Source organism: Brassica napus, chromosome C9, assembly GCF_020379485.1.
Source record: "Brassica napus cultivar Da-Ae chromosome C9, Da-Ae, whole genome shotgun sequence".
Taxonomy (NCBI): Eukaryota; Viridiplantae; Streptophyta; class Magnoliopsida; order Brassicales; family Brassicaceae; genus Brassica; species Brassica napus.
Window position 1 is genome coordinate 10,776,609 of NC_063452.1, and position 13,451 is coordinate 10,790,059.

The 13,451-nt window shown below is 34.9% G+C and overlaps 1 protein-coding gene across 1 annotated transcript; it reads left to right on the top strand.

The window, feature by feature from the left end:
* Nucleotides 1-12,069: 12,069 nt before the first annotated feature.
* Nucleotides 12,070-13,335, top strand: LOC106434489. The gene is made up of 4 exons (XM_013875361.3): nt 12,070-12,192; nt 12,269-12,357; nt 12,652-12,936; nt 13,056-13,335. The coding sequence occupies exons 1-4, from the start codon at nt 12,175-12,177 to the stop codon at nt 13,108-13,110; spliced, it is 447 nt and encodes a 148-aa protein (XP_013730815.1). The 5' UTR covers nt 12,070-12,174; the 3' UTR covers nt 13,111-13,335.
* Nucleotides 13,336-13,451: the final 116 nt, after the last annotated feature.

The window sequence follows — 13,451 nt, forward strand, 5'->3', positions numbered from 1 at the left end:
AGTCGATGCTCTGTAAAACCAGCCTGGCGCATTACCATCCAACTTTAGCACCCACCTGACTCGAGCCTTTGCTCAAACCAGATAGCTCAAACCAGACAGATAACTCTCAGAAACATGCCAAACCAGAACCGACCCGTGGACCTAACCAGTGTTCCACCATCTTATTGTCCCCAATCGTGTCACAAGCTCTCGTGACGTAGCTCGACCCAACCAGTGTTAGAGTTTGTGATATGAAATAAAAAGTAATTGCTCTCAGAATAATAATTAGAAGAAAGACTCAATTTAGTATTCTGAAAGCTTGTATATTAATCTAAAGATCAAACTTGTTATCGTGAGATATTCATTCAAAAAAAAATATATATCGTGAGATATATATATAGCTCAAACCTTAACATTATTGGTAAAAGAAATTTACTGTTCTATAAAGTACAAACTCACTAATTTCCTATTTTAATATCTAAACATAAATTTTCCTTTTTAAAAGTCATGTGTTTGGCACATATTTCATTAAACTCATCTTCTTCCTTGTCGTACTTTTTGTGTTGGCCATCATTTTCATTCTTCAATGTTTGCATCTCTGGTAGAAATAAAAGCTGTTGGTGACATTCCAACAGTCTCTCTTAAACCAGAAATTGTTTGGTTATCTTTGGAACGCGATATTCCTTTCACCACGTCTGCAAAACTCGAAGGTAGGCTTTGTGGCGTAATCTCTCTCTGGATTTGTGTCTTCAGGACATGACTTTATCATTTGTTGTTCACAGAGTTTTCAAGTTTGATTACCTTTTTAATGTTAATCTCAATCTGGATTAAATTGACTGAATTGGAAGTACTATTTTCCTCCATAAGCCTTTTGGAAGATATTTGTTTGGATTCAGTGACCTCCATCATCCTCTTGCTAGAATTATCCTCAACAATCAATTTCACAAGTAATTTCTCATTATCTTTCTTATTACTCTGACACTACAAGAAAACACGCCGAATTCCGACGGAGGTTCCGACGGACATCAATGTCGTCGGACGTTTGTGACGGATTGCCGACCAATTTCCGACGAAAACCAAAAATTTGAAGTCGTCGGAATTCCGTCGGCCATTTCCGACGGAATTCCGACGAAACATGGCTCGTCGGAATTTTCCGACGACTTTTCGACGACATTCCGATAAAAAATGTAACCGTTGTCGTCATCGGAAATTCGTCGAAATATACCGACGAACTTCCGACGACATTCCGATTAACAGTACAGTCGTCGGTATTCCGTCGGAATTTTCCGACGAATTTCCGACGAACCATGTGACCGTTGCCGACAAATATATATGACCGTTGTATAGCCGTTTGAGATTGGAAAATACCGACAGTATTCCGACGGACTGCCTTACATCCGTCGGAATTTCGTCGGAAAGTCGTCGGAGGGCCGTAAGCAATTTCCTATAAATACAACCCCTCCTCATTCAACTCATTCACACTTCATTCTCTCTTCATTCTCTTTAGTCATAACAATTCCGTGAAAATCATGTCTTCAGAAGTTTATTATCATTCGTGGATGGATAAACCTCATTTGGATCCGAACACCAATTTGCTTACGGAAGAATACGTTCAAGGGATTGGAGAATTCATGAGGCTTGTTCAACAGCAACCGGATGCAAAAAGTGGTATGTTAAGATGTCTCAGCTCTACTTGCAATAATAATAAGGTTATAAAAGAATTTGATGTTTGGACTCATTTGTATATGAAAGGGTTTTCACGTAATTATAAAGTTTGGTACCTTCATGGAGAAACTGGTTATGAATATGGTAGTACTAGCGAACATCAACCTGTTAGTGAACTTCAGCCTGATATTAGGTTAGAAGAATCTAGAACGGATATAGATTATGGTGTAGGTACTGAGCAGATGGTACATGATCATTATAGAGGGGAAGAACCAAATCCCGAATCTAGGAGATTTTTTGACATGTTGGATGTAGGAAAATAGCCTTTGTATCAAAATTGTAGAGATGGTCATTCAGCCTTATCATCTGCAACTAGATTAATGGGTATTAAGACAGACTATAATTTGGTTGAAGAATGTATGGATGCGATTACTGATTTTGTCAAAGGTATTCTACCTGAGGATAACCTTGCACCGGGTTCATACTACGAGGTTCAGAAACTTGTTGCCGGTCTTCAACTATTGTACGAAGTGATAGATGTATTTATTGACAACTGCATGATCTACTGGAGAGCGGATGAGACACAAAATTTTGTGGGAAACCTCGTTATCAGGAGATGAGGGGAAGAGTTCCGATCCCGTTCAAAAGAATGTGGTATTTGCCTTTGACGAAAAGATTGAAGAGGTTGTATCAGTGTGAGCGCACATCAAAAGCAATGAGATGGCATGCAGAGCATTCCGCAAATGGTGAGATTAGACATCCTTCAGATGCGAAGGCTTGGAAACATTTCCAGTCAACATATCCAGAATTTGCGGAAGAGAGAAGAAATGTTTATCTTGGATTATCTACTGATGGTTTCAGCCCATTTGGAAAGCATGGAAGACAGTATTCTCTATGGCCAGTTATTGTGACACCGTACAACTTACGGCCGAGCTTGTGCATGCGACGAGAGTTTTTGTTTCTCTCAATTCTCGTCCCCGGGCCAGATCATCCTAAAAGATCACTAGATGTGTTTCTTCAACCACTGATATATGAGTTGCAACAACTATGGGCGCATGGTTTTGAGACATACGATGTTTCGTGCAAAGAAAACTTTCAGATGCGGGCAGTACTTATTTGGACAATAAGTGACTTTCCAGCATATGGTATGTTATCTGGATGGACAATACATGGGAGGCTATCATGTCCATATTTTCAAGATGACACAGATGCTTTCCAACTAAAGAACGGAAGGAAAAAGTGTTGGTTTGACTGTCACAGACGATTTCTACTACCTGATCATCCACACCGCAGGAGTAAGACTTCGTTTACGAAGAACAAGCAGGTGTTTGATGGTCCACCTGAGGAAGTTAGTGGGAAAGATTTGTTGAAGCAGTTTAGGTATTTTGATGCAGAAAGGACGCCAGATGTAGGTGGACATGAAAACATTCGAGTCAGTGCGGTTGGAGAGCTACATAACTGGCACAAAAAGAGTATTTTCTGGGATCTGCCATATTGGGAGAGTCATCTATTGCGGCATAATTTAGATGTCATGCATATTGAGAAGAACTTCTTCGACAATCTGATGAACACAGTCCTTAACATCCAAGGTAAAACGAAGGATAATTTGAATTCAAGGTTGGATTTAGTCGATATCTGTGATAAGTGTTTAGTATAGTATTAGATCGCAATCGTTCAAATATAACAACTCATTAAAATATTTATGTATGCATATCATTGTTTTCATAACATCTCATCTTAACACTCATATACTTATACAATCATATTCATATAATCTTACACTACAAAAAATGTTGTTGTGTAAAATCGTGTTATAAAAATATTTTTATTGTTAAATCTTTATGCAAATACTATATATATTATCAAAGATTTGGATTTTGCATTTAGAAACTTGTAATCAACACCCTAAACACTAAGTCGTCGGAATTCCATCGGAAAAAGTCGTCAGTATTCCGTCGGAATATACTGACGGACACATTCCGTTGGAATTCCAATTTGCCCTGGAGAACCAAACCGCGTGAAAATTTTCGCGAATCGCTAATTGGTATATTTTTAATTATACCGACGGAATACTGACGAACCCGTGTCCGTCGGAAACTTTAGATATAATAACCCTTCTTCTTCCTTCTTCGTTATTTCCGCCTCTCTCTCTCAAACATCCTCTCTCTCACGGCGATTTCTCTCTCTCTCACGGCGATTCCGGCCCTTATCGACCTCCCATCACCGGCGAATCCTCTTCTCACCATCATATCTCTTCCCCAAACCCCAAATCATGTAAGAATCATCCCAAACCTTGTTTTATCTCAATTGTTTAGGGTTTTGGAAGTTAGATCTCGGATTTTAGGTTGTTTGATTGAAAATTTTAGGATTGAATGGATAGTTTAGGATATATAAGTTAGGATTGTTGTTTGGATTGTTGTTTTAGTTTTTTGGAATTATTATTTTTGTTAAAATTCAAAACGTTTTACTATTTTTAAAACGTTTTTTGATTTTTAAAAATGTTTTTCAAGTTTCCAGTAATAAAATATGTATAATAAAATGTTTTTAAATTTTTAAAAAAATATTTAACAACATTTTTCTATATTTATAAAAAATTTATAATTTTGTATACATATATATATATATAAATCATGTATAATAAAAATTTTATAATTTTTTATAATTTTTTATAATTTTTTATAAGTTTTCAGTAATAAACTATGTATAATAAAACGTTTTTAAAATTTTTTTTAAATATTTAACAACATTTTTCTACATTTATAATTTTTTTATAATTTTGTATACATATATATATATATATATATAAATCATGTATAATAAAAAATTTTAAAATTTTATTATTTTTTATAAGTTTCAAGTAATAAACTATGTATAATAAAAGGTTTAATAGTTTTTTTTAAACGTTTATAAAACCTTTTGTAAATATATAAATGAAAACATTAAAAATAGAAATGATTTGAAAAGATTTTTGATGTATTAATATTTTTTTTTAGGTCCGAGGATGAACCCCGCCCCGCAGCCCGTCTTCGACGTAGTTCGGTGAGTAGTTCCCGTGCATCGGGATCGTCTCATGAACAAAACTCGGTTCCCGCATATATTCCCGCTTCAGCTCCCGCTGCCCCTCCCGCTGCTGCTCAACAGGATCCGGGGGTCATGTCAGTTGAACTATTGGTTCAACAACCAGGTCGAGAGCATCTCTCGGTTCTCCAACCCAACCCACGACGAGGACATAGCACTTGGTTAGTATTTTTTTTATTTGTAGCATTATGTTTTTTTCCATTAATTAACTTGCTAACTTGTATTTTTTTTAAAGGTTCACCTAGTCGAAAAATGGCATTAGCAGGAGCATCAACCAGATGATGTACTCCATGCTCCGTTTTGGATATTCAAAGTGGAGTGTGATCCCTTCCGACGAACGAGAGTTGTGGTTTCGTCAGTTTGCGGTATAGTAACTCTTCATTTTTTTAAAGTTTTTACATTTTTTTAAATATATTTACTTATTAAATTATGTTTGTTTTGTAGCAAGAGTTCAACTGGCACTCCGATCTCACGGAAACAGTCCGTAAGAAATTCAACGAAAAGGCCATGGACTCTTATACGAAGCAGATAAACGCGTGGAAGACAGTTTGGCAGAAGAACAAGAGGCCACAGTTCATCAACGGGACGGTGTGGGAGCAGTTGATAGCTCATTGGGAGAAGGAAGAAACTGCAGAGACGTCTTCTAGGAACTCCAAGAACCGGAAGAGCGATCGTGGCGGGAAAGGTATGTATGTGCACAACCTCGGCGCTTGCTCTATGTCTACTAAGGAGGATGAACTTGTAAGTTTTTTATTATTATTTATCTTTATATTTTTTTAAATAAATATTTTATATATTCCTTGGCTAATAACGGCGGTTTTTTTAGATCGAAGCAAATGACGGTAATCCCGTTGATCGTCTCCAACTCATTAAAGTGGCTCACACTAACAAGACGACAGGTCAAATTCAGGACCCCGTGATCAAAGGTGTCGTTGATTTGGTGGAAGCTGAAATAGCATCTCAATCTCAGCCTCTCTCTGATGACGGCGATTCTACGGGAGCTTCAACCAACTTGTCTCTATTGCAAATAAATGAGATGGTTGAAAAGGTAATTTTTTTTATTAATATATTTTTTTATAATGTCGATTACTAACTTGTCCCTATTTACTAACTTTAAATATTTTTGTAGGCGGTTCCTAAAAGGAAAGGAGGGCGTTTAGTTGGGTTGGCCCGCCGTGCTTCTTTGTATCCGGCATCTTCTTCGCAAGCTCCGTATGCCGATCCCATGATTCTCGAGGAGCTACATGACAAAGATGAATGGATTGGGGCATTGGAGGAGCAGAACACCACTATCCTTTCTGAGAATGCCACTATCCGTTCGGAGAATACCACTATCCTTGCTGAGTTGGCATCCCAGAAGAAGTTCAACACCGAGATAATGCAGAAGCTAGATCGTTTGATGTCTTCGAGTTCTTCTTAGTTTTTTTCGGCTTTTTAAAACTTTCTGAATGTTTTTTTTCTATTTCGGTTTGTATGAATTTTAAACTTTCTGAATGTTTTTTTTCTATTTCGGTTTGTATGAATTTAAATTCTATAATATTATTAGTTTTAAATTTCAGATTTTTTTTTATTTATTAATTAATTTTTAATATAAAAATGCAAAATTAATTCGTTTTTAAAATTGGTATATTCCGACGAATTCTGGGCGTCGGAAAATACCGACGGACAGCGGTTCCTCGGACAATACCGACGGAGAGCATTCCTCGAAAAATACCGACGAACCAATGTCCGTCGGTATATTCCGACGCCCAGAATTCGTCGGAATATACCGAGGAATCCACTCCGTCGGAATTGTCCGAGGAACGTTCTCCGTCGGTATATAGTTTTTCCGATGAACTCTGGTCTCGTGTGTCCGCATCGTAATATCGTCGGAAGTTCGTCAGAATGATTTTTCTCGGTATTCGTCAGAAAGTCGTCGGAATTTCGTCAGAACTTCCGACGAATTTTTTTTTTCCAACAAAACGATACCGACGGATAGGTTCGTCAGAAATTCGCCGGAATCGGTCTATTCCGACGAATTTCTGACGATTTCGGCCATCATAAACTCCTTGTTTTCTTGTAGTGTGAACTTTGTAACTTGTATTTTGCTTCTTGGATTGCGGGTGTAAACTGTATTCTTTATTATTGCTGATCATCTTATTTTCTTCATTAATAGAATGTCTCCAGTCTTTGTCTTTGACAACTTCTTCATTACTGAACTTTTCAAACTGAATGCTTTGTTCGTCAAGTTGCAGTAGCTCATACGACCTTTTTGTGGAATCATTGTTCTCTAGCTCACTCTTGCTGGGATTCTCTCCAACCATCTTCGCTGGTATTATTTCTTTTCCTTTTTATCCTTTCTGAATTTTGTTACTTGCTTTATGTGTTTTGTTTTGCACTTGTTCTGTAGCTGTTCATTATTGATCCTTGAAACTTCTTCTTCTGGAATTGAATGATGTTTCTCCAATATTGACCAGCTTAATGAGAAGCTGTTTCCACTCATTGGTGCTTTAGTGATCGTATTTTATTCTTTATCCATTATGATGCACTTTTTGTTGTCGAACAAATTAATTATGTCCAGTGTTTACTAGCTGCCCAACACTAAGTAGATTTCTTGTGATTCTTGGAACAAGAAATATATTGCTTATGGTTCTTTGACCCAAACTTTTTTCCACGTGGATGCTGCATGTGCCATAATCATAATTTTTCTCTCCATTAGCTAGTTTGACTGGAGTAAGAATTGATTTGTCCAAATCTGAAAACAATCTTTCTTCTTTGACCATATGATTTGTTGCTCCACTGTCTATAATCCATGTGCTTTGAACTGTTGGTATGAGTTGCTGAAAACAAAACTCTTAGATGTTAACTTCTTTGCTAAGTTCTTCATGGTGCATGTAAGCTTGTTGATTTTTCCCCATTATACAGTCTCTTGATATGTGTCTGAACTCTCCACAATTTAAGCATGCTATTTGTGATTTTTTCTGCATGTTTTGATCATTGTTAGGTATTTTGTTTTGGTAGTAGCATATAGCTTCATAATGAGTATCCTTTTTACAGTGATTGCAACATCTTTGATTTCTTGGTTTATCATCCAAATCTTGGAATGTATGGTTGGTTCCTTGACTCTTGTGAATCGCCTTCTTGAACTTTGCATAGAAATCTCCCTCTAGACTATTGATCTTCTCCATCTTCAAATCTGTTTTCTTGCATTTGTAGTGCATTCAACAGCTCCTGTAAAGTCAGTGATTTTAGATATTTAGTTTCCTCAATAACACTAAAATAAGGATCATACTTTGTTGTTAAAGAGGACCATTTTTTTTACTCCAAATACTCTTCTGGCATATCATCTCCATATATATGACTTCATCTCATTGTGTAATTCAGTAATTCTCTTCAAAAATTCCCTTCAAAAATTCCCTTATTGTTTCTTTATATGTTGGCTTTAAACTCCAAAACGTGGCCCTTAGCCTTTGTAGCCTTATTTGTGATGTCTTTGGATCTCCCTTGTACTCTATGTCTAGCAAGTCCCATGCTGCTTTGGTTGATTCTTCATCAGACAACCTTCCTCAAGAATATTCTCATTCAATGCACTATGAATTAGTTGCAAAGCAACTTGATCTTTAACTTTTGATTCTTCCAAGTCTTTTACCGATTTAAGTTCCTTCTTAATTGGTATCCTAATGATTTCGCTCGTTATGCTCGCTTTCCATCATCATCGTAATTACCCTATTTTTTCTAGTGCCAAACTGTTTAGGGTAAATATGTGTAGCCTTGTGATACTACGAAAGCAGGAAGTAAGCAGTAAATAGACAAGATTCAAGGATCAAATATTAACAGGAAGTAAGCAGTAAATAGACAAGATTCAAGGATCAAATATCAATCTTATTAAATAAGAGAGCCATGACTACAACTTATTGGTTACGGAGCCATAGTTCTAGCCATCTAATTCTATAGTCAAAAAATTGAATAGTCGATCTCGTGTTCTATGGTTTGGGACCCCTTTTTATAAGTTGTCCTTAATCAAAAGTTAGGTTAGCTATTTCCATATTCTGAAATACGAAAAGATCTTGCTTTATTAGAAGTTTTCCATTTTATCTGGAAGCAAAGAAAATTCATGCCCATGAACCAAAAATCGTCGAGGCAGGAGAAAAAAAATCAGCTTCCTTATGACTTCTTAGATTAATTATCCCAACAATAAATAATAAGCTTATTTTCTTATACATCTTCAAATATTCTATTAATCAATGTGATTAGTCTCTACCAATATTTTGAATGTAATTCTAAGCTACTAGAAATAGTTAAATTAATTATTACAAATATGATTTAACACAAAAGAGCATTGTTGTTTTGCGTCTATAAGAAAAACTAAACCGTAAAAAATAAAAATACAAATAAGTTACTATAAAGACATTAATATAATTAATTATTTAGATTCATTATACTATTAATGACTATTAAACATTATTTTCCACATTTATATCTTCATCTTATTTTTATATCTATTAAATTTTGAAAATATTCATTAATTATATAACTTTCTTACACTTTCCACATCATCTAATTTTTTTCTTGATATCAAATGCATCTAATGTTATTTAGAATTCTATAAGATAATAAAAGATGTTACACGTGGACAAAACACTAGTATAGATTTAAAAAAAAGATTGGATTCCTATTGCAACATATCCCTGTTTAGAAATCTTTTTCTAGATTTGATATCTTCCTAATTGTATTTTTGAATTTCTAAAGATTTTATGAATGATAAAAATCATTGATAAATATTTTTTTATCTTACAAAATAATAAATTAAGAAGATGAATATAAACGTATTTATTATTCTATAATTGGAATAGCACCCGGATTTAAACTCCTTTTTTTTACATTTTCCTGAATAATTTTGTATCACCTATAACACAAACTTACAGGCACATCTTCCTCTATATATACACACACATACCAAAACAATCAAACATCAACTTTCACAATTCATAGAATAACAAAAAAATCTCCAATTACTGTCAAAGTATTCTCTAAAAAAACAAAATGAGGAAAACAAAAATTATAGACATGATGATGGTGGTGATGATGATTTTTTCTAACAACAAATGCTTATATTAAAATTAAACGCTCAATGGACTAAGTCGGTTACAACCGGAGAAATACTCGACTGTAAACTGATAAGCTAACATAATTAAACCATAACAAAAGATAGAGGTGGCTAAAGCGAAAAGAAACCCGTAGAAGATCTTCACTTGTATTCCTAAAGCCCGCGTTCGAAATAACACAAAAAGTCAAAATCGACGTTGAAGAACCCAACCAATGGGTTTTGAGAGCAGTTGAAAATCGTCTCTGAAGATACATGGATCTCCTGATATTGCTGTAAGCTGGAGAAAGGCTCCGATATTGCTGTAAGCTGCAGAGAGGCTGCCGAAGCAGGAGTACACACAGAATTATCGACGGTACAACTTCTATCTGATAGCAATCGGGAGATGCTGAGTTTAACCGGGTGATGATGATAATAATGGGAATTGATAACATTTTGATCCAGCCTAATCGTCCCTTATGCGAACTCCCTGGTAGATGTGGACGTCATGAATATCTTCTCCTTCCGAAGATCATAAGCTCTTTCTATTCTGAACCGTTTACAAAAGCTTCTTCTCTTTCACAAGATCATAGCTCTTTTGAATCTGATGCTTCAGCAGAATTTATGTCTCCTTCATTAGATTATAATTCTGATCTAGTTGGTGTTACTCCAAATTCTTATTCTTATTCTCCTTCACTAGAATATAGTTCTGATCTGGTTGGTGTTACTCCAATTTCTTATTCTCCTTCACTAGATTATAACTCTGATCTTGTTGGTGTTACTCCATATTCTTATTCTTCTTCACAAGATTATAGGTCTGATCTAGTTGGTCTTACTCCAAACTCTTATTCTCCTTCACTAGATTATAGCTCTGACCTAGTTGGTGTTACTCCAAATTCTTATTTTTCTTCACTAGTACATTATAGTCCTGATCTAGTTGGTGTTACTCCAAACTCTTAGGCATGCATGAAAAACTATTCCAAGACATGTAGTAAGAAGAGCTAAAGCGATAACTTATATGTCTAAATTAGTAAAGAGAAAATGATTATTTCGCGTCTATCAACTAAAGAGAAAATGATTTGTTATGAACTAAGAAATATATATTCACTAAAAAAACTAAGAAATATATCAACTTAACATAGTACTATAAGCGAAAGCTCCTTAGACTAATGGTTAGACCAAATAGTTCATTAATACTTGTACATTAGAAAGTTGAGGGTTTATTTGTTAAACTGTGATTTTTAAAACTAATGAAAATAAACTAACATGAAATCTATAGCAGACTGCGCGGTGTCCTACATCTTCCTGAACTTTTACTAAATGTTATGTGATACTTAGTGGTAACATTAGAAGTGACTTCAGAAAAGAAACATAAAATGTCGTAAATTTATAACTCCCCTTGTTTTTAATATAAACCTCTTGAGTTGTTAAAAAAAAAACCTCTGCAATTTTGGTTGTTGTTTGTTTCTCTAAAGCTCAGTTATTTTGTCATGCTAAACTAGAAATTTAAGATTTTTATTCTAGATTATATCAACAACTAAAATTATGCTAGCTAGAGAAAACTTTCATATAATTTATCAACAATTAGATGGTTGAATAACCTATCCAGAGAATAATATTTCCTTATTATTACACAACAATAGAGTAAAGTTCGATTTTGCAGTTGTTTATAACAATAATTATAATGAAACTTCAACTTTGGAGAAAGAACCTTGTTTTGATAAGTTTTGAAAAACAGTTAATGATATTTCCCCTATGTTCCTTCGCACCTCCATGGCTGCATTGCACACTCAGCAAAAAGTTAGAGATTCTTACATATCTTAAGAATCCCTTAGGCTTCACATGTTGCGTTTAAAGATTTGATATCTTTCATCGTGTCTTCTTGAGAAGAAAGTGTGATCGGAGCCTACAAAACGCCATTTTATTCTCACCATCAGATTCTGTCTTTGGGATGTGAGTTATGTCAATCCATAGCTCCGTCTTAGCTTTTATTTAATACCTTCAGCTGATGCCGTTATGATCATTTATGGCATCACTACATGACTTGTAACACTTTGATCTTTTTAGCAACTTATTATACGATCTTGAGACTAAACAACACCAACAAATGATAATATGTAAAAAAGTACTAATCAATTTTCTCTCACAGCAAATATTAATTGAGAGGAGGAAAATTCTTCTCATTTTTTGTGGCTAAATATTATTGCCACTTGGTATTTTAAATATTTGATGGATGGGATTTAGTTGCTGTATGCTAAATAAAGATATGCCATTTTGAAATTTTCTCCGTATTGAAGTAACAATGATCCTAAAAAGTCTCATCCCCCTCCGTATATATAATCAATCATTCGTCTCATGCTTTTTTAACTCTAGTCACAAAGTTAAACAAGATGGCTTTCAGAATCGCCGTAAGTTTAGTTTTATTCATGTCTATTCAAGTTTGTTTGCTGTTGTGAGATTGTTTATTATATTTTTGGTTTGTAGAGCCAATTGCTCTCGACCGGCAAACAAATTGGTGGCTCTCGTCGCTTCGCGACCACAGTCGCCGATGGTACCAAACAAACATATAATAAGTAAGATTTACTAAAGTATGTCATTTCCAAATTTTAAAATATTTCGTTATTAACATTCCTATTCGATTCTTCATGATCTGTTTGCATTTTTCAATTGTTTAAAAAAGGTACATAATCTTAAAATTGTCAAAGTGTTCGATCTAGACTTTGAACATGATGATTTTGTAATAAATCTCTTCTTAAGACTGTAGTTTACATTCAAATATTTCGTATAACACATACAATGACACAAAGAAACGTAACTTAAAAATAAAGAAACATAACTTTATAAGCAATGGTTTTATTGCCAAATAGGTTTTCAGTAACGGGAGAGTTTGCACCAGTGGCTATAATAGGAGGTTTTGTTGCTCTAGCGGTTGCTATGGCCGGACATAGCCTCAAGCAGCAGCTAATGCATGCTCCAGGGGTCAGTACAAGGAAGAACAGAAGAGCTGCTGTCGCGGAAGTCGATGATCCGGACAATTGTGTTTCCTCCGCCGACAAATATATCAACAAGTCTTGGCTACGGAAAGTAGGTCAGATTCAAGATAAGTCTAGTGCCATCTTATCTGATCCCACCAGACCTAACCCATTCACCACGTATGTTCATAACTTGTTATATATGCATTTGGTTTGATCTTAGATTGATTTAATTCTAGTAATGGACAATACAACCGAAATTTACATTCTTTTTTTCTTTTGGCATGTGAACTGGAAAGGCCTCGAAATGCAGAGACATTGAAATCCGTTGGTGTGGCTCCAAAGGGAATCTGAACACTTTCTATGAATCGAACAAGATCTTTTGTTTTCAAATAAAAATGCATTTTAACTTTATTAATTTTTGTTCACTGATATATATGTACATATAATAATATAGAAAGCAGCTTTTTGTTCAAATAAAGCTGCTTTCTTTTTTATATTGTTGACGTTTGACGAAAAGCCAAAGTAACGGACCCATGACTGTTTTCGACAGTTTGGACACTAAATTCAGTTCCACGTTGAAGAGATTTACGATGTTTTTGTCGCTTTATGTAACGCACATTACATAGAGCCTCGTGTTGCTGAAATTCCTGACAATTTCCATTGATTCCCTTAATTTGTGATTTCAAATGTTT